The sequence below is a fragment of the Cricetulus griseus genome, chromosome 9 (genome assembly GCF_003668045.3).
Source record: "Cricetulus griseus strain 17A/GY chromosome 9, alternate assembly CriGri-PICRH-1.0, whole genome shotgun sequence".
NCBI lineage: Eukaryota > Metazoa > Chordata > Mammalia > Rodentia > Cricetidae > Cricetulus > Cricetulus griseus.
Window position 1 is genome coordinate 23039910 of NC_048602.1, and position 22468 is coordinate 23062377.

Sequence of the window (22468 nt, forward strand, 5' to 3'; positions counted from 1 at the left end):
TTTTTCTGAAGGGAAACGGAGGAGGAGTGTATCTGGAGGAAATGGGTTTTGGAAGGGAAGGAATAGTCATGTGGAGAGTGGAAACAGTGATCAGGATGTATATTATAAGAGAAGAATCTATTTTCAATTTTTAAAAATTAAGAACAGACAGGCAAAGCTCAGGACAACCAGATTCCACCTGCCCAGACCTGAAGCCCAAAAGGGGTAAAGGCCAGGCATTTCAAGAACCAGCCCCCATCTGGCCAGACTCCTCTGCTTCACTTCCAGTCCACAGCCATCCCCTTGTAGATCAGCCTGAGATTACTGTTCATCCAGACTGCTGGCGGTGCCCTGAGGGCGATCTGCACCCCTGGCGTGGGTAAAGAGCAGCCCTGTCCCGGGCCACCCTGGAGGAGGACACCCAAGGCAGGCTGGCACTGTGTCACCCCTCGGGCCTCCAATGCAGTCCCTGGCTGGCTGGAGCTGGTGCTGAGCAGAGACCAAGCCCCCTCCCCAGCCGCCCTGTCCACCTTGCCAGGAAAGGCAGAAGATGCCAGTGAAGACAAAAGCAAAAGACCACAGAGTGGTAGCGACAGTCGCAGAATACGCGGGCCTCAAAGTATCAAATCTCCAGCTATTACACTTCCAAGCCTCCTGCTAGACTAATCAGTGAAGACGGAGATTTTTCAAGAAAGAGGTGCCTGGCGTGGTTTTATGAATATGCAGGTCCTGGTGAATTTGTAGGGCCAGAAGAACGGAAGAATTTTGTGAAGACATTGGTGTTGAACCTGCAAAGATTATGGTAGTTTTAGCGTGGAAATTGGAGACGGAAAGCATGGGATTTTTGCCAAGCAAAAATAGTTAAATGGAATGACTTCATTACAGCGTGACTGCACAGAAAAGTGGTGGATTAGTATTTTTCCCTGGTGCAAGAAGGGACTTTGAGAGCCCATCCCACGTGAAGGGTTACACTCTGGCCCTGGACACATGGGGAAGGGCCCAGGACCAGTAAAAGAAGATTTGGTGGACTTTGCAGAGCCCCCGTTGAGGGCCCTACCCTGCCTGGGGAGTGGTGGGTGGATGGGGTGGGGGGGGTTGGGGGTGGGGGAGGAGGGATGGGGATGAGGGGAGGGAGAGGGAGAGGGAGAAGGGACTTACATGTGAAACAAGCTTGTTCCCTAACTTGAACTAATAAATAAAAAAATATTTCCATTTCTTTAATCAAATACAAATTTTAGCTAAAAAAAAGAAAGAAAGAAAATCTTCAGATAACGCCATTGATTTTGCAAGGGATAAAAAACAGAGAAGCCTTGATGATACTGCTAAGTCTATGTTAGCTCCTGTCATAAGTTGTCCCCAAAGGAGAAGAGTCTGATGCCATCGTCATCATGGATGAGGAAGTTATTTGTGAAACTTACTCCACTCACAATGAACACCTACACAGGGACCAGGGAAAGGCTTTGACATTCCCATGCCTGTAGGGTGTTGGCATTGGTGACAAATCTGTATTGATGTCAACAATGCAATACACTCACATTCCTAAATAGGATGTCCACGGGGGAGCGAGGAAGAATGAAGAGGAAAGCAGTCCTATGCAGAGAAATAAGACAGGAAGAATTGGCACTACACAGGGATGCCCTACAGGATACAGAAGAGAGAAATAGGGACCAACTGCTAGGGGGATCTCTCCTACAAACACCACACAAAGAATTCTGAGAGCAGAATTGTGTCTATTAGGCTTCAATGTGAGTTTTTACCAATGGGGAAGCCATTGGTTTAAGGATATAACACTGCAGTTGGACAAGAGGCATGGACTCTGTGATGCCTTGAGGTCTACTGAGAGCATGATAAATATGGTTGATACAATATGCTATATTTTAAAAGTTGTGAGATAGTATACTTTAAGTGTTCTCAAAACAAAAATGACAAATATGTGTGACATAACATGTTAATTGGTTTAATTTAGCCATGCCATTGTGAACATACTGTATTCTCTATCACAATTGTGCATGACTTTATTTATGAGCTAAATAAATGAATGGAGAAAAAAAAGAATTCTGAAATTCCAGTCACATCACAGGTATTGAACCACATTTGCAGACACGGAATACTCAGCAGAGATATCACGTCTCCTTTTAGACACTTTATTGCAAGCATATTCTTGAGGTGTAGAATGGGGCAGCTAGGTTCTCATCTTAGGACTCTCTGAAGGCCCCCATGGGCTCTCTTCTGCTGTTCCAAGCATCCAGCAATAGAACCCCAAGGGTTAATACAATGATGATAGCCATACTGAGCCGGATGATATTCTCTAATCCATAATTTGGAGGAGAAGACTCTGTGGAGGAACACAAAAACAAAATTTAAACATTTTATGTCAGCAAGCATCAACTTTACTTTGGGCTGATTTCTCGTAAATGACCGATTGAGTTCGTATATCATTTATGATTTATTAAAGCTAGCCTGAGGATTCAGAAAACATAGTCAGCCTCCAGTTATAGAGATCAGGTAGTGGTGGCACACACCATTAATCCCACCACATGGTAGGGAGAGGTAGACAGATCTCTGTTAGTTCAAGGTCACACTGAGGAACTTGAAATATATCCAGTCCTAAAGAGAAATAGCTCATATAAAGATGGTCTCAGTACTTGGGATCACACACCTTTAATCCCAGGATTTATGAGAGGTATTTAAGACAGGAACAGGTTATCAGAGCTGGCATTAATATTCCAGCCACACTGAGGAGAGGAAGGCTCAGTCTCAGGATTCTCCAGTCATGTAACAGAGAGCATAACAGTCTGGGATTTCAGTCTGAATTTGGTGGAGCTAGGATCATCCTTTGAGCATGAGGTAGAGGAAAGAACTGGTGGCTGGATGCTTTGTTTCTCTGATCTTCTGCTTGAACCTTAAATCACAATTTTAGTCCCTGGTTCTTCTACTTATTGTGCTCCAGTTGGTGCCCAATGTTAAAGTACAAATCCATGTAAAGACCTCTCTGGGGCCACCAGGCTAGGCCCAACCTGAGCTGCAGGCAGGACTCCTGCCTGAGTCCCTGCAGGACCAGCTAGGTTTTCATTTGTTTTCTGCTCAAATCTTTTAGCAAGTGTGAGATTTTCCAGTTGTAGCTTTTCTAAACAGTCTTCAGATGCTACCAAACTCCGCAAGCTTTGGGGTTCTCCCTAGAGCCCTCTCCTCAGGCTGACACATTCAGCTCACAGCCAGAGCTACTTATCTGATTCATGCTGGCCCTCACAGTTCCCTGACATTGTCAGCAGTTTTGGTAAGTCAATTGAAAATTCTTAAGGAAGGGATTAATTAAAAAGGAGCATTTTCAGCCAGGCAGTGGTGGCAAACGCCTGTAATCCCAGCACTCAGGAGGCAGAGGCAGGCAGATCTCTATGAGCTCCAGAGCAGCCTAATCTACAAGAGCGAGTTCCAGGACAGCCTCCAAAGCCACAGAGAAACGCTGTCTCGAAAAACAAAAAAAGGAGAGTTTTCCCCCAAACTAAAAAAATGGAAAACATTATTTAAATGGAGAAAATTAGGTGTGCGTGTGTAAGTAAAAATGGAGCGTTTATAATGGAAAAAGTAAGTTAAGGAATAATCAACTTAACTGGGATTGATCTACTCTTAATTAACATTTTTATAATCTTTGTTGTTGGTTTGATAACTCTTGGTTTATCTCTAAAAACAATTGATTGATATGAGTGCTAAGATGCAGGCCTTACTGTCCACTCTCTCCATATCCCTTCAATGTTGTACTTGAAGTTCTAGCTAAAGCAATAAGACAAGAAAAGGAGATCAAGGGGATACAAATTAGAAAAGAATAAGTCAAAGTCTCACTATTTGCAGATGATATGATAGTCTACATAAGTGAACCGAAAAACTCTACCAGGGAACTCCTACAGCTGATAAACACCTTCAGCAAATTGGCAGGAAATAAGATTAACTCAAAAAATCTGTAGCCCTACTATATACCGATGACACATTGGTGGAGAAAGAAATCAGAGAAACATCACCATTTAAAATTGCCACAAACAACATAAAATACCTGGGAGTAATGCTAACCAAAAAAGTGAAAGACCTGTACCATAAGAATTTCGAGTCTCCAAAAAAGAAATTAAAGAAGATACCTGAAAATTGAAAGATCTCCCATGCTCTTGGATAGACAGAATCAAGATAGTAAAAATGGCAATCTTGCCAAAAGTAATCTACAGAGTAACTGCAGTCCCCATCAAAATCCCAAAACAGTTCTTCACAGACCTTGAAAGAACAATTCTCAACTTTATATGGAGAAACAAAAAACCCAGGATAGCCAAAACAATGCTGTACATTAGAGGAACTTCTGGAGGCATCACCATCCCTGACTTCAAGCTCTATTGCAGAGCTATAGTCTTGAAAGCAGCTTGGTATTGGCACAAAAATAGACAGGTAGACCAACGGAATAGAGTTGAAAACCCTAATATTAACCCACACACCTACGAACACCTCATTTTTGACAAACGAGCTAAATTTATGCGATGAAATAAAGAGAGCATCTTCAACAAATGGTGTTGGCATAACTGGATGCTGGCATGTAGAAGACTGCATATATATATATATATATATATATATATATATATATATATATATATATGAATGACACAAATTGACAGACACTGAGATCAACAATTAATAAATGCGACCTTATGAAACCTAGAAGCTTCTGTAAGGCAAAGGACACAGTCAACAAGACAAAACGGCAGCCCACAGACTGGGAAAAGATATTCACCACCCCCACATCTGACAGAGGGCTGATCTCCAAAATATACTAAGAACTCAAGAAGCTAGCCTCCAAAACACCAAACAATCCAATTAAAAAATGGGGTACAATATACTATCTCACAACTTTTAAAATATAGCATATTGTTATCAACCATATTTATCATGCTCTCAGTAGACCTCAAGACTTCGTTCTCAAAACAAAAATGATGAAAATTTGTGATACAACATGTTAATTGGTTTAATTTAGCCATGCCATTGTGAACATGCTGTATTCTGTATCATAATTGTGCATGAATTTATTTATGAGCTAAATAAATTAATGGAAAAAGTAAGTACAGAATTAAATAGACAATTCTCAACAGAAGAATCTTAAATGGCTGAAAGACATTTAAGAAAGTGCTCAAAATCCTTGGCCATCAGAGAACTGCAACTCAAAACAATTCTGAGATACCATCTTACACCAGCCAGAATGGCTAAAATCAAAAATACCAATGACAATCTATGCTGGAGATGATATGGAGAAAAAGGAACACTCCTCCATTGCTGGTGGGAGTGCAAACTTGTAAGACCACTCTGGAAATCAGTATGGCAGTTGCTCAGGAAAATGAGAATCAGTCTACCTCAAGATCCATCAGTTCCTCTCTTGGGCATGTACCCAAATAATAGACTTCATACAACAAAGAAATATGTTCAACCATGTTCATAGCAAAGTTGTTTGTAATAGCCAGAACCTTGAAGCCACCTAGATGCCCCTCAAATGGAAGGATAGAGAAAATGTGGTACATTTACACAATGGAGTACTACTCAGCAGAAAAAAACAATGGAATCTTGAAATTCGCAGGCAAATGGATGGAACTAGAAGAAAACATCCTGAGTGAGGTAACCCAGTCACAAAAAGACAAACATGGTATGTACTCACTCATATATGAATTTTAGACATAGAACAAGGGATTTCCAGCCTACAATCCTCTTCACCAAAGGAACTAGGAAACAAGAAGGACTCTAAGAGAAAAAAGCATGGACCCCTGAGAATGGGAAGGGCCAGGTTCTCCTAAGCTAATTGGGAGCATGAGGGTAGTGGAGAGGGAGCTGGCAGAATGTGAGGAGGAGAAAAGGAGGAAATGGAGGAGCAGAAATGTTGAGTCGGGGGAAGAATAGAGGACAGCAGGATGAGAGATATCATAACAGAGGGAGCCATTATAGGTCCGAGGAGAGATCTGGCACTAGGGAGATTTCCAGAGATCTACAAGGATGACACCAATTGACAATCTAGGCAATGGTGGAGAGGATAACCTAAATGCCCTTCCCCTATAATGAGATTGATGACTACTTTAAATGCCACCCTAGAGCCCTCATCCAGTGGCTGATGGAAGCAGAGGCAGACATCCACAGCTAAACACTGAACTGAAATCTGGAACCCAGTTGCAAAGAGGGAGAAATGAAGATCAAAGGGGTCAGGACCAGGCTGGTGAATCCCACAGAAACAGCTGGCCTGAACAAGGGGGAGCACATGGACCCCAGACTGCTGTCTGGGAGGCCAGCACAGGACTGATCCAGACCCCTGAAAGTGTAAGTCAACGAGGAGGCCTCGGGAAACTATGGGGCCTCTGGCAGTGCATCAGTATTTTTCCCTTGTGTAAGAAGGGACTTTGAGGGCCCATCCCACGTGAAGGGATGCACTCTTGGCCTGGACACTTGGGGGAGGGCCTAGGGCCAGCCCAGCATGATGTTGTGGATCTTGGGGAGCCCCCGTGGAGGGTCCTACCTTCTATGGGGATCAGAAGGGGAGGGGTAGGTGGGGGGTTGAGGGGAGAGAGAGAAGGGATTGACATGTGAAATTATAATTTTATAAAAATGAAATAAAAAAAGAAATTTAAAAAATCATGATCAAAAAATCACCATCAATGGAGGAACTAGCAGATTTTCCATCACCATAGGCTAGTGATGTACTACTCTCACAGACAACACAGAAATGAACATTGGAGGATAACGGTCATCAGTCAAGTGGCACACCGTCTTTTACAGTGGTTTCCATTATGGATAGGTGAATACTTCTATTCTCCAGATGGATCTCCACTTGTATCCGTCCCAAAAATAATACAATTAACACATAATGTTCAGAGTCCATAATGTAAATGAAGCGATTACACTCAGAATGGCAGTGCCCTGGGCAACATACAGCACACAGGAGACGTAACAGTGGAATTCATATATGCCACATGGATCTCTTGGGTCTCTCTAAGCACAAGCATAAGGAACAAGAACCAGACATACTTACCTGGGATGGACAACTCAAGGGGATCACTAGGGAGTGACCACAAGTAGGGATTGCTATTGGAAGAGCCAAAGCATCTGTAGGTCCTCCTGTGTCCTGGGCTCACAGGGGAGATGAGGAATGTGTTGTGAGACTGACTTGAACAGTTCTGGGGAAAGGAAGCATTTCCACCTCCACACAGGATGAAGATGTCAAAGAAATGAGGTGGGTGACAGAGGAGAGTCACATTTCTTCCTGAGAATCCCTGAGGTCCTGAATCCACACTAAGGGATGGCTTCTCCCTGTAAACACCTGAAATAAAGAGACCCTGCTATTAGTTGGTCATGGTGACACATGTCTTTAATTCTAGCACTCAGGAGACAGATGCGGATGGATCTTTCTGAGTTTAAAAACAACCTGCTCTATACCCAAGTTTCAAGGTCAGACAGAATTACATGGTAAGTCCTTGTCTCAAAAGAATTACAAAAAGACCCTTCTCTTAGTTAAGACCTCTATTGTAGTGATGAAACGCCATAAACAGTAAACAAGTAGAGGTGGAAAGGGTTTATTGGCTTACCCTTCAACATGGCTGGTCATCACTGAAGAAGCCAATACAGGAACTCACACATGGCAGGATGCTAGAGGCAGGAGCTGATGCAGAGGGTGCTACCACTTGGCTTGATTCCACTGGCTTGCTCAGCCCACATTCTTATAGAACCCAGGACTCCTGCCCAGGGGTAGCAGTGCCCACCATGGGCGGGGCCTTCCACATTAATCACTACTTAAGAAAATGCCTGGCAGCTGGATCTTTTTTTTTAGATTAAGATTTAATTTTATTTTTTCTCCATTTTTAAATTTAAATTAGAAGCAAGATTGTTTTACCTGTCAATCCCAGATCCCTCTCACTCCCCTCCTCCTCTGCCCCCCCACTAACACCCTACCTATCCCATATCCTTTCTGCTCCCCAGGGAGGGTGAGGCCTTCCATAGGAGGTCTTCAGAGTCTGTCATACCCATTGGGATAGGGCCTGGGCCCTCCCCCATGTGTCTAGGCTCAGGGAGTATCCCTCTATGTGAAATGGGCTCCTCCCAAAGTCTAGGGATAAATACTGATCTACTTCAAGAGACTCTATAGATTTCCAAGGCCTCCTCACGGACACCCATGTTCTTGGGGTCTGGATCAGTCCCATGCTGGTTTCCCAGCTATCAGTCTGGGGACCAAGAGCTCCCCCTTGTTCAGGTCAGTTGTTTCTGTGGGTTTCACCAGCCTGGTCTGGACCCCTTTGCTCATCACTCGTCCTTCTCTGCAATTGGATTCCAGTTCCGTTCAGTTCAGTGTTTAGCTGTGGGTGTCTGTCTGCTTTTACCTTGCAGCTGGATCTTATGGAGGCCTTTCCTCAACTGAGACTCCTTCCATTCTGACGACTTTACTTGTGTCAAATTGACAAAAAATTAGGCAGAACAGCCCCGTTACTTTTAGACTGATTAAAAATGGCCTACAATTCACAGAGTCTGACCAGAGAGAAGAAAAGATGAAGACAAAAGGAAAGTCATCTCTTGCTAATCTATCAGGATCACAAAATAGGTTTCTATTATTTTTCCATGAACCAGGACCATAGAGAGGCTCTAAATATGTAAGAAGGCTGGTGTCATATCCCATGAACTGCATCCCTTAGGAGCTATAGTCACAGTTCTGAGGGGAGCCCAGAACAGGGTCAGCTCAGAGGGAGGATCGCAAACTAAACCAGGGGGTCTGAGTTGGAATCTTAGATGGTGGAGTTCTTGCCTAATATGCAGAGTGCCCCTTGTTCTCTGCCCACCACCCTATGAATGGTGTCTTTGTCCAGGTCAGTAATGCTAGTGCTAGGAGACGAGAAGCAGAGGGATCATAAAGTCAAGGTTGTGTTTGGCTACATAGAAAGTTCAAGGGCAGTAATTCATCTCATGTCAATCTGCACTGGCTACATTCGCCGAGGCTGTGTAGTGAGCGTACAGGCCTGAGCCTTCATGCAGATGGAGCCTTCCCTGGAATCCTCAAGCCTCTGGCTGGCCTTCAGTACCACAGGGACATGTTCTCGCTATTTCTGGAGGGATTCCTTTGAATTGAGCCACCTATTATGACTGCAAGGTCTTGCCCATTTATATCAGAACTGTTCTGTTTAGCTCATGAAACATATAATTAAGCATTCCCTTTCTACATTCCAAAAGAGCTTCTCTCTCCTTCCCCTTGCCTTTTCTGAGCTGTAAGGAAACCTCTTTAAATTGGTGTGAGTTTACTGAGGTTTCATCACACAAAGGAAATCTTTCTTGTGCCATTAACCACGTAGTTGGTACACAGCACTCCAGGCTTGGAAATGTGCACACACACCACTGCTGGCCAAGCAGCAAAATCTTGAGATGGGAATGAAATCCCCTAGCATGTGTGGCATGATTCAGATCAAAAACAAAGAAACTGGACTCTAATCAGTTTTTTTTTTCCCTCTCAGACTTTATGGATAATGTGACCTACTCGTATGCAAATTTTCTATTTCTAAAATTCCTACTATGACATTCAGTGCTGTTCAGCATAATTAAACAATGGTTTTTTTCCAACTTTTTTATTTGAATTAGAAACAGGATTGTTTTACATGACAATCCCAGTTCCCTTCTCCCTCCTGTCCTCCCCAGCCTCCCCCCACTAACACCCTACCTATCACATATCCTTTCTGCTCCCCCTGGATGGTGAGGCCTTCCATAGGGTGTCATCAGTGTCTATCATATCCTTTGAGATAGGGCCTAGGCTCACCCTCCTGTGTATAGGCTCAGGGAGTATTCCTCTATGTGGAATGGGCTCCCAAAGTCCACACCTGTGCTAGGGATAAGTACTGAATTATTACAAGAGGTCCCATAGATTTTCGAGGTCTCCTCACTGAAACCCACATTCCTGGGGTCTGGATCAGTCCCATGCTGGTTTCCCAGCTATCAGTCTGGGGAGCAAGAGATCCAGGATGTTCAGTGGAACTTTTTTCTTGAAATTAGATTATTCTTTTATTTCAGGATGTTTCACTGGTGACACTGGAGATAAAATGTAATTCATAACTTGCACTAAATGTATATTTCTTTTCTTAAACATTTACCGTTCTTATTTATATTTTTATGGATTAAAATTTATAAAACACAGATCAGTTAATATTGCACTTAAATAATTTTACCTTTTTAGTGTGATTTTTTTTTACTAGACTAATTCTGACTTAAAAACGTGGAGGTATGAACAGAGTTTACAGTGGGCACAAGGGTTTGGGAAGAGGTGGTCGCTTCTCTGTGATCCAGAGAGCACATGGTATGCCTTCTGAGTTCTCACTGCCAATTCCTGGGTTACACCCTCTGACTTGTCCATTCTGACTCGAAAACTAGAAAGTTGAACTTACCAAAAATTACTACTAGTAGATTAAAACCAAACCTTCCAAGCAAAAATGAAAACAATAAAATCATAATCTGAGTAGAAAAAATAGAAAGTTCAAGGGCTGTAGGAGACACGTGAGAAGATGTCTCAAAGAAACCTGTCAATAAAAATGGAAACTGAAACGGAAAGGCTGAAATGAGAGAAGAGAAAGAGACGAGAGAAAAAGAGTAGAGTAGAGCAGATAGGGGAGGGGAAGGGAGGGGAGGGGAGGGGAGAGGAGGGGAGAGGAGAGAAGAGGAGAGGAGGGGAGAGGAGGGGAGAGGAGGGGAGGGAGGGGAGAGGGGGAGAGGAGGGGAGGGGAGGGGAGAGGGGAGAGGTGAGGGGAGGGAGGGGAGGGGAGAGGAGGAGGGAGAGGAGAGGGGGAGAGGAGAGAGGGAGGGGAGAGGGAGAGGACAGGAGGGAGGGAGGGGAGGGAGGGGAGGGGGGGAGAGGGAGGGGAGGGATAGGAGAGGTGGGGAGAGGAGAGAGGGAGGGAGGAGGGGAGGGGAGAGGAGAGGAGGGTAGGGGAGAGAGAGGAGGGGAGGGGACAGGAGGGGGGGAGGGTGGGGGGGAGGGGAGGGGAGAGGAGAGGAGGGGAGGGGAGGGGAGGGGAGGGGAGAGTGAAGAGATACAGGGCAGGTGTGGGGCAGACGTGGTTCAGTGAAGGACACATCACAGACTGATGCTGAGGAACAGTGTCTTGGGCAGTTACTCACCTGTCACCACCAGCTCCAGTTCGTCACTAATTTGTGACCATTCACCTCCCTTGGTGTATTCACAGTAGTAAATCCCTGCACTGCTGTGTGTCATATCCTGCAGCCTGAATTCAAACACCTCCTGGGCTCCCTCTGGGGTATGTTCAAACCATTTTACATCGGGTGCATAATGGCTTAGACGAGCTGTGGTCACCCCTGGAGGGGTCCTGCAGAAGATGCTCACATCACTGCCTGTGGAACCACAGCTCCTGGAACGGCCCAGATGGAAGGTTGGGGTGGTGGCCCTGGAGAGACACAGGAAAGAAGCCCTAGTCTACTAATTTCAGGAGAGACAGCATACCAAGGAGCCATAGAGTAGCCCAAAACAATTACTAATCAAAAGAATGCCCCCAGAGACACGACCATAGGGCAATATGGTGGGGGCAACGCCTCTGTTGATGTCCCTTCTTCCCAGATCACTCTACCTTGTGTCAAGTTGAAAGAAAACTAATCAGCTCACCTCCAAAGTGAAGCCTCATCAGTTTCAGAATTCAGTTTCTGGCATATTTCTGAAGACATAATCATCTTTACTGTGCACAAACAATGTAAGAATAACTCTCATACCTTAGTGCTATCAACTGTCCAACTCCTTGTCTCCTGAGAGTCCAGGAATGAACCCAGGGGTTGCCATTCCGATCACAACAGCTTCCCACTTTCTTGGCCCAATCAACAGGAAATCGCATTAAATCACTAACCTATGTCTGGCCTGTCTCTTGCTTCCATGTAAAACCCAACCACTACAATCACCTCCAAAAGCACACAAAGTATGGGAGCCTCTGAAAAAAATAAATCCCATGTATGAAACACCCACATTAGACTTCATTTATTCACCTCTATTTCATTAAGCTTGGATCTTCCCAAGAACAGATTTCAGTAATAGTGCCAGAAACAGCCAAGGTGAGAAGAGGCAGGGAAGAAAGAAAAAAAATTGACACCAAGTATCTATATCTTCAGGAGGAAATATTGTGTGCAGGTGCCACCTCCTTGGGGGCATTTGTTTCAATATCCATCAGAGGCAGATATCAAGTGGGCATTACCAGCATTTGATGGAGGATCTCCACCTCAAAGATGTCTACAATAGCAAGGACTAACCATTAAGTAAGTGTGCCAGTGGCTGCCAATGAAAATCCCATCTCAGGATCTACCAAAGATGCCACAAGCTTCTCCCATGCTACTCCCAGGCAAACTCAGTTTCCCTTGGATAAAACAGAGAACAGACTCACCATACTGTGCCCAGATCCTCTGCTCCACTAAAAACACTGAAAACAAAGCAAAAGGCCTGATAAGAGAAGTCTGTCTTGTTATACACTGATCCCAACCCCAGAGCTCAGATCAAGAGACCACAGACAGATGGACAGGCTGAGGCCAGGGAAGACTCCTCTGCAGCCATACGGCCAGCTCTTATAGAGAAAAAGATCTGTGAGAGGAGCCCAGGTTATAAATCTCTGATTCTCTATTCCTTACCACTCTGGCTAAAAAATAATACCCCCTGTCTCACCAAGTCCCAGAAGAGCAGCTCCAAGGCCCATGGCAGTGCTTCATGACAGATCTCCACATAAACAGAACTCAGAACCAGTGACAGAGTCCACACAGAGGGACACACTCATGAGAATGAGAAGGCTGAGGGACAGGGTGGTGACATCCACCACAAAAGAGGAACAGGATATGTTCTTACACAAGACCTCTCTCTGACTTCATTCTACCCCACAGCTCTGGGATGGGCAACAGTTCCTCTGTGCACTTACAATTCTGGCTTTAAATTCTCAATGACACAATTTAAAGGGGTTGGGGGATGCTGTTCCCTGGTATCCCCATATCTGGTGTAGGAGACTTTAGCCAATATTTCTGTGAGACGATTTGAATTGCAGCCAGACAACACAGATCATGAATGTAAAGTTTACTGGAACAGCTAGACTCTTCTTGTTGGGACACAGGCAGAGGCCAAATGTGACAGCATGGACGCTGGGGACCAGTGCTTCTGTAGTGTGTGGTTGTTCTCAGTAAATTCCCCTGACCAGATAACTACAGAGCCAAGTCCCTACATCTGACTGACAGAACAAAAACAAAAAATTGAAAACAGAAGATGGAACTAAACAGAGAATTCTCAGAACAAGAAATACACATCGCTAAGAAATATTTACCAATCCTGAGCCATCTCAGACATTCAAATTAAAACTAATTGGAAATTTCATCTTACTCTAGTCAGAAGGGCTAAATAATAAAGTGAAAGTTGACATCCAGTTCTCTTGGAGTATGGGCTAGGGAGAGAGGCAGACCTGGAGAGGTGATGGAGGTGACAGGTGACAGGAAGGAATGAGGTCTACTGTCACTGCCCAGTACTCTAAAAAGGATGCTATGCAACACTCTGGAGTTCATGCAGACTCAGCCCCTGAACCTGCCTCCTGGCCACAGGATACTCCAGGCTCTAAGCGATGATGGAAGCCTGAGATGAGGAAAGGTTCACTGTCTGGATTGGACCTCCTAGAGTGCCCACCATGGTCTGAGATACATCAAGAGACCATGTCGGTATGGACGGTACACAATGCTGCCCCAAGCTACGATAAAGCCTGAAATCCATGTGTGCATCAGCCATTGCCTGATGCCTTGGTGATGTCCTTGGGTTTTTCTGCCTCAGGTAGCCACGCTGGTGGGAAAGACGTGTGAAATCACCTCACACCATGTGGAGGCTTGTGGTCTGTGCAGCCACTGAGGGTCTTGAGTGCAGTTGTTCTGCAACAGTGTCAAGAATTCATTACAAATGCCACAATACAATGAGGAAATTGATTAAAAAAGGGGGAAGTAGAGAAGAGAGCAAGGAGCTAGCAGCACTTGATTAAAAGGGACCGTTTGTCCATGCATACAGAGCCGTACATAGCCACACAACACATGGTGTAGTGACTTATGGCCATAGGGCCCCTGGGTTGCCTGAATGATAGCAGAGGCATCCTGCCAGATGACAGGGAGTGGGCCAGCATAATGCCTGAATCCTAAGAAGGAGTGGTCAGAGCTCCTGATATGGCCAAGGGCCATGTTGCTGTCTGTGGCCCACATTACCACAGAAACCCATGCAGATGCCTGTGTTGGGGCTGCCTGCTGATGCCAGGTTCACGTCTCTGGGTGAGGGAGATCTGGCCCTGCCATGCTTGGGAGAGCAGGCCCCAGCAGAACTCTTCTCAGTTGGTGACTTCTTGTGTGATGGTACCAGAGACTTATACTCCCTTGGGAGGCTTGAATTAGGAATCTGACCATGCTCCAGTGAATATATAGACAACACAAAATGGATTTTTTTCTTTTTGTTTGCGGTTGGCGGGGGCAGGTCAGAGGGGAGGGGACAGACATGGGAAATGGGGAGGGAAGTCAAATTATAAATAAAAAAATAATTTTTAAAAAGGAAACAAAAGATATTCACTCAAACACACCAGAGAAGCAGAACAAGAAAAAAGCCACCATCTAAAGTAAACTGCCCTGAGCTAACACAGTCTATGCCTGAGAGAAAACAACATACAATACCCACAAAATATATCTCTCTGATCACCCAGATCCAATACTCCAGTCTCATTCAGCTCTGTAGCAAACATACTTGGCAAACCAATCCCTGATTTCATCTCTCTTGGATCCCAGAGATCTTCTCCCTTCTACCCAACCCACTCCCACTCATTGTTTTATCCCAGACCCTAATCCAAAAGGGACCCCTTGCTAACGCAAGGGCCTCTCTCCTAGAGCAAAAGTAGGCTGAAAGAAAACCCACACCTCTTCTACTACGCCTGAAATCCCATACCTCTAGTTTTATTCCAAGCCCAGAAGCAGGAAATATGTTGTGGTCTCCATTTTGCTCTACCTCCATCCCTACGGTGTAACAAAAACATTCTCCACCAACCTACCTTCACCCAACTCATCCCATTATCCTAGCCTTCAACAGCAGAGAAATTCCCTGTGAAGATAGAAGAACAGGCCAGCAAAAGAGGCAAAAGAGCCATCACACTCTCCACAATTCCAGACAGGAGACAAACCAAGGAAAAAACACACACACCAAAAATAAGAAATATAGAAATCGTCACATAGACCAACAAACCCAAACTCACATGCCTATATATGACTGTAAAAGAAAGCAAGAAAAGCAAAAGAAATTAAATAGGTAAAGGAAAAAATTCAAAGACTTCAAGACTTGAATATTGTAATAGAGGCAATAAAAACACATAAACTCACGGAATGCTGGAAATAGAAAATCTGGGTAAATTATCAAGAACTACAGAAGCAAGCATAACCAACAGAATACAAGATATGGAAGAGAGATTCTCAGGTGTTGAAGATACACTAGAAGAAATAGATTCATCAACCAAAGAAAATCTTTTATTTTATTTTTTTCTTTTTTTATTTAAATTAGAAACATGCTTGTTTTACATGTCAATTCCAGGTCCCTCTCCCTACTCCACTCCCCTGCCTGCCACCAAGCCCCTAACCTATCCCCTTTCTGCTCCCTAGGGAAGTAAGGCTGTCCATAGTGGTCTTCAAAGTCTGTCATATCATTTGGAGCAGGGCCTAGATACTCCCTCCTCCGTGTGTCTAGACTGAGAGAGTGTCCCTCTATGTGGAGTGGATTCCCAAGGTCCATTCATGTACTACAGATGAATACTGATCCACAACAAGAGGCCCCATAGATTGTCCGGACCTCCGAACTGACATTCACCTTCAGGGGGTCTGGAACAGTCCTGTGCTGGTTTCCCAGCTATCAGTCTGGGATCAGCTGTTTCTGTGGGTCTCTCGAACCTGGTGTTGACTACTTTGACCAAAGAAAATCTTAATTCAAACAAATCCTTAACACAAAATATCTAGGAAATATGGGACACCATGGAAAGACCAAACCTAAGAATAATAGGTATAGGAATCTCGATCTTCTGTGCCGGGAGGTGGTGGCACACGCCTTTAATCCCAGCACTCAGGAGGCAGAGGCAGGTGGATCTCTGTGAGTTCGAGACCAGACTGGTCTATAAGAGCTAGCTCCGGGATAGCCTCCAAAGCCACAGAGAAACCCTGTCATGAAAAACCAAAAAAAAAAAAAAAAAAAAAAAAAAAGAATAATAGGTATAGAAGAAGGCAAAGAAGCTAAGCTCAAAGGCACATGAAACACAGTCAACAAAATCATAGAAGAAAACTTTCCCAACCTAAAGAAAGAAATGACTACAAAAGTACTAGAAGCTTACAGAACACAAAATAGACTGCACCAAAAAAGTGCCCTACTACATAATAATCAAATTGCAAAACATACGGAAAAAAGAAAGAATATTAAGAGATCCAAAGGGAAAAGGCCAAGTAACATATAAAGGCAGACCTATCAGAATCACTCCTGATTTCTCAATGGAAACAATGAAAGCCAGAAGGTACTGGACAAACGTTCTATAAACACTAAGAGACCACGGAGCCAGCCCAAACTACTATAACCAACAAAACTTTCAATCACTATAGATGGAGAAAACAAGATATTCCATGACAAACCCAGATTTAAACAATACATATCCACAAATCCAGCCCTAAAGAAAGTACTGGAAGGAAAACTCTAACCCAAGAAAGTTAGCTACACTCAAAAAAAAAAACATAGGCAATAGATAATCCCACATTACCAAAAGTAAAAAATGGGACACACACACAATACCAACAAAAACAACAAAATCAAAACTAACAAGAAGCAACAGTCAATGGTCATTAGTATCTCTCAATACAAATGGTCTTAACTCGCCTGTGGAAAGACAAAGGCTAGCCAAATAGCTATAAAGACAGAATCCATCTTTCTGCTGTGTACAAGAAACACACCTCACCTTCAAAGACAGATGTTACCTCAGAGTGAAGAGTTGGTATAAATCGAGGTCTTAATTGGTCTAGATTATGAAAAGCCAGAGTCAGATATAGAGGAAAATGCTGAAAGACCGGAGATAAGGAGCAAGCCACTTCGCACCTTAACTCTGAAGCATCTCAGGAGAAAAGAGAGTGATTTCCTATTTCCCTCTGCTTGTATCGTGCTTCTGTCCAGCTACCTCACTTCCTGTCTGTCTGTACAGACATCCAAACCTCTATGATTAGCTAGGGGCAAACTCCATTCTCTGACCTCCGGACTAGCTTTATTAGTTCAAGCAAGATATCACCAAAGGTTGGGAAAAGATTTTCAATCAAAAAGACCTAAGAAACAAGCTAGTGTATCAATCCTAATATCTAACAAAACAACCTTCAAACTGAAATTATTCAAAAGAGATGAAGAAGGTCATTTCATGTTCTTCACAGAAAATCTCAATAAAGAAGAAGCCTCAATTCTGAACATCTATGCCCCAAATACAAATGCACCCACATTCTTAAAAGAAACATCATGATTTACCAAAAAAGTAGGGGAGAAGATGACATAATGTGCAAAGACTCATTTCATTAAAAAAGATCTGAATATTTTTATTTGTATGTAATTAATAGCATGGCCTCCATAAATAAAAAGCAAAGGTTAATCAAATTACAAAGACAAAAGACAGCTTGGGCTTTAAGATCCGTGACTTGAGCAAAATCTGGACAGAACATTTGAACAAATACCACTGAAAGGCCTAGCAGACATGGACTCCAAATTTACAAGCTATTCTTTTATATATGAAATTGTTTTTAGGGTCTGGAATTTAGAGTCTGGATAAGTATCAACCAGTTCAAATTATACACAATGCCTTCTTGCATAGGACTAGGGCTGTCTCACCATATATTTGGAAATATATTTGAAATCCCACCAGCAATGGAGGAGTGTCCCCCTTACTCTGCCCCACCACCACATGTGAGCTTTACACCAGCCGAGAGCCCGAGTTAGGCCCCAATGAATACACAGAAACTTGTATTAGCTACAATGCTGCTTGGCCAATGACTAGGATTCTCATCTGCTAGCTCAGTCTTAATTATCATAAACCTATATATTTCATAAGACTTATCTTTATAGAGGATGCCTTTTGCTGACACTCTCTCTTATTTTTTCATTCATTTATTTAGTTCATAAATAAAGTCATGCACAATTATGATACAGAATACAGTATGTTCACAATGACATGGCTAAATTAAACCAATTAACATGTTATATCACATATATTCATCATTTTTGTTTTGAGAACACTTAAAGTATACTATCTCACAACTTTTAAAATATAGCATATTGTTATCAACCATATTTATCATGCTCTCAGTAGACCTCAAGACTTCACAGAGTCCATGCCTCTTGTCCAACTGCAGTTTTATATCCTTAAACCAATCGTTTCCCCATTGTTATAAGACCCACATTGAAGCCTAATAGACACAATTCTGCTCTCTGTTCCCATAAGTTCTTCATTTCTAGGTTACACATAAAATTGAAATTGTGTGACATTTGTCTTCCAGTGTGTCACTTATTTTTTTTTTGGCAAGCATATAACTTTACTACTTAATAAGATGAAATCAAATTTGCATGCACAGGTGAGCACTCTCTGAAACACCTTGGATTCATCGCATACTTGAGTTTCAATTAGCATATATATATATATATATATATATATATATATATATATATATATAGAGAGAGAGAGAGAGAGAGAGAGAGCAATAAAGGCAATATGTTATGCATCAATAGCAGCAACAGCTTTTCCAGGATCTGCAGTCCTTTGAACAAAATTGTAGAGACATCCAGAACACTCCATTTTAAAAAAACAAAAAAAAAACAACAACAAAAAAGTAAAAAACAAAATCACAGAACACAGCACAGTTCTGTTACTCTTGTGGCACTGTCTCTTGCAGTGGCTCACATCCTGCCGCTGGAGGAGGCAAGGGGGAAAGGAAACACTTCCTCTTTCTCCTTGCTTATGAGTCTCCTTGCTATGTCACTTCCCGCCTGGGTCACCACTTCTCTACTACATTTCCCAGAATCCTCTATGACTCCTAGTCCTGTCTAACTTGCTGTTTCATTGGCCAAACAGAACTTTATTTAACAATCAATAAGATAGACATACAGAAGTGCTTTCCGCATCAGCCCACTGCATCAACTAAGCAGGGTTCTTCAGAGCTCAAGAGACTGCAGGACACACGGAGTCTACACCAGGTCCTCTGCATATTTGTTATTTTGTTAGCTTGGTGTGTTGTGAGACGGCTAACAATAAAAGCAATCTTTTCTCTGCCTCTTTTGCCTGTTCTAGGGACTCTTTCCTCCTATGGAGTTGCATTATCCAGCCTTGATATAACAGCTTTTACCTTCTGTTATTCTATCTTGTTTTAATTTGTTTGGTTGTTACCTCTTGTAAGCCTGCTTTTTTTTTCTGAAGGGAAACGGAGGAGGAGTGTATCTGGAGGAAATGGGTTTTGGAAGGGAAGGAATAGTCATGTGGAGAGTGGAAACAGTGATCAGGATGTATATTATAAGAGAAGAATCTATTTTCAATTTTTAAAAAGTGAGAACAAAGAGGCAAAACTCAGGACAACCAGATTCCACCTGCCCAGACCTGAAGCCCAAAAGGGGTAAACGCCAGGCATTTCAAGAACCAGCCCCCATCTGGCCAGACTCCTCTGCTTCACTTCCAGTCCACAGCCATCCCCTTGTAGATCAGCCTGAGATTACTGTTCATCCAGACTGCTGGTAGTTCCCTGAGGGCGATCTGCACCCCTGGCGAGGGTAAAGAGCAGCGCTGTCCCGGGCCACCCTGGAGGAGGACACCCAAGGCAGGCTGGCACTGTGTCACCCCTGGGGTCTCCAATGCAGTCCCTGGCAGGCTGGAGCTGGTGCTGAGCAGAGACCAAGCCCCCTCCCCAGCCGCCCTCTCCACCTTGCCAGGAAAGGCAGAAGATGCCAGTGAAGACAAAAGCAAAAGCCCACAGAGTGGTAGCGACAGTCGCAGAATACGCGGGCCTCAAAGTATCAAATCTCCAGCTATTACACATCCAAGCCTCCTGCTAGACTAATCAGTGAAGACGGAGATTTTTCAAGAAAGAGGTGCCTGGCGTGGTTGTATGAATATTCAGGTCCTGGTGAATTTGTAGGGCCAGAAGAAGGGAAGAATTTTGTGAAGACATTGGTGTTGAACCTGCAAAGATTATGGTAGTTTTAGCGTGGAAATTGGAGACGGAAAGCATGGGATTTTTGCCAAGCAAAAATAGTTACATGGAATGACTTCATTACAGCGTGACTGCACAGAAAAGCTACAAAGCCTCTGGTGGTGGATTAGTATTTTTCCCTGGTGCAAGAAGGGACTTTGAGAGCCCATCCCACGTGAAGGGTTACACTCTGGCCCTGGACACATGGGGAAGGGCCCAGGACCAGTACAAGAAGATTTGGTGGACTTTGAAGAGCCCCCGTTGAGGGCCCTACCCTGCCTGGGGAGTGGTGGGTGGATGGGGGGGGGGGTAGGTTGGGGTTGGGGGAGGAGGGATGGGGATGAGGGGAGGGAGAGGGAGAAGGGACTTACATGTGAAACAAGCTTGTTCCCTAACTTGAACTAATAAATAAATAAAAAATTCCATTTCTTTAATAAAATTCAAATTTTAGCTAAAAAAAGAAAGAAAATCTTCAGATAACGCCGTTGATTTTGCAAGGTATAAAGAACAGAGAAGCCTTGATGATACTGCTAAGTCTATGTTAGCTCCTGTCATAAGTTGTCCCCAAAGGAGAAGAGTCTGATGCCATGGTCATCATGGATGAGGAAGTTACTTGTGAAACTTACACCACTCACAATGAACACCTACACAGGGACCAGGGAAAGGCTTTGACATTCCCATGCCTGTAGGGTGTTGGCATTGGTGACAAATCTGTATTGATGTCAACAATGCAATACACTCACATTCCAAAATAGGATGTCCACGGGGGAGCGAGGAAGAATGAAGAGGAAAGCAGTCCTATGCAGAGAAATAAGACAGGAAGAATTGGCACTATACAGGGATGCCCTACAGGATACAGAAGAGAGAAATAGGGACCAACTGCTAGGGGGATCTCTCCTACAAACACCATACAAAGAATTCTGAAAGCAGAATTGTGTCTATTAGGCTTCAATGTGAGTTTTTAGCAATGGGGAAGCCATTGGTTTAAGGATATAACACTGCAGTTGGACAAGAGGCATGGACTCTGTGATGCCTTGAGGTCTACTGAGAGCATGATAAATATGGTTGATACAATATGCTATATTTTAAAAGTTGTGAGATAGTATACTTTAAGTGTTCTCAAAACAAAAATGACAAATATGTGTGACATAACATGTTAATTGGTTTAATTGAGCCATGCCATTGTGAACATACTGTATTCTGTATCACAATTGTGCATGACTTTATTTATGAGCTAAATAAATGAATGGAGAAAAAAAAAGAATTCTGAAATTCCAGTCACATCACAGGTATTGAACCACATCTGCAGACACGGAATACTCAGCAGAGACATCACATCTCCTTTTGGACTCTTTATTGCCAGCATTTTCTTGAGGTGTAGAATGGGGCAGCTAGGTTCTCATCTTAGGACTCTCTGAAGGCCCCCATGGGCTCTCTTCTGCTGTTCCAAGCATCCAGCAATAGAACCCCAAGGGTTAATACAATGATGATAGCCATACTGAGCCGGATGATATTCTCTAATCCATAATTTGGAGGAGAAGACTCTGTGGAGGAACACAAAAACAAATTTAAACATTTTATGTCAACAAGCATCAACTTTACCTTGGGCTGATTTCTCGTAAATGACCCCTTGAGTTCATATATCATTTATGATTTATTAAAGCTAGCCTGGGGATTCAGAAAACATAGTCAGCCTCAAGTTATAGAGATCAGGTAGTGGTGGCTCACACCATTAATCCCACCACATGGTAGGTAGAGGTAGACAGATCTCTGTTAGTTCAAGGTCATACTGAGGAACTTGAAATATATCCAGTCCTAAAGAGAAATAGCTCATATAAAGATGGTCTCAGTACTTGGGATCACACACCTTTAATCCCAGGATTTATGAGAGGTATTTAAGACAGGAACAGGTTATCAGAGCTGGCATTAATATTCCAGCCACACTGAGGAGAGGAAGGCTCAGTCTCAGGATTCTCCAGTCATGTAACGGAGAGCATAACAGTCTGGGATTTCAGTCTGAATTTGGTGGAGCTAGGATCATCCTTTGAGCATGAGGTAGAGGAAAGAACTGGTGGCTGGATGCTTTGTTTCTCTGATCTTCTGCTTGAACCTTAAATCGCAATATTAGTCCCTGGCTCTTCTACTTATTGTGCTCCAGTTGGTGCCCAATGTTAAAGTACAAATCCATGTAAAGACCTCTTTGGGGCCACCAGGCTAGGCCCAAACCTGAGCT

General features: G+C 43.4%; 1 protein-coding gene across 1 annotated transcript in view; it reads right to left on the reverse strand.

The window, feature by feature from the left end:
* Window positions 1–22468, reverse strand: part of LOC113830773 (leukocyte immunoglobulin-like receptor subfamily A member 4) — a 68335-nt gene that overhangs the window by 25717 nt on the left and 20150 nt on the right. Inside the window, 3 exon segments of the mRNA XM_035449176.1 lie at window positions 7019–7111; window positions 11131–11364; window positions 11367–11414. Of these exon segments, the coding sequence (XP_035305067.1) occupies window positions 7019–7111; window positions 11131–11364; window positions 11367–11414 (375 nt within the window).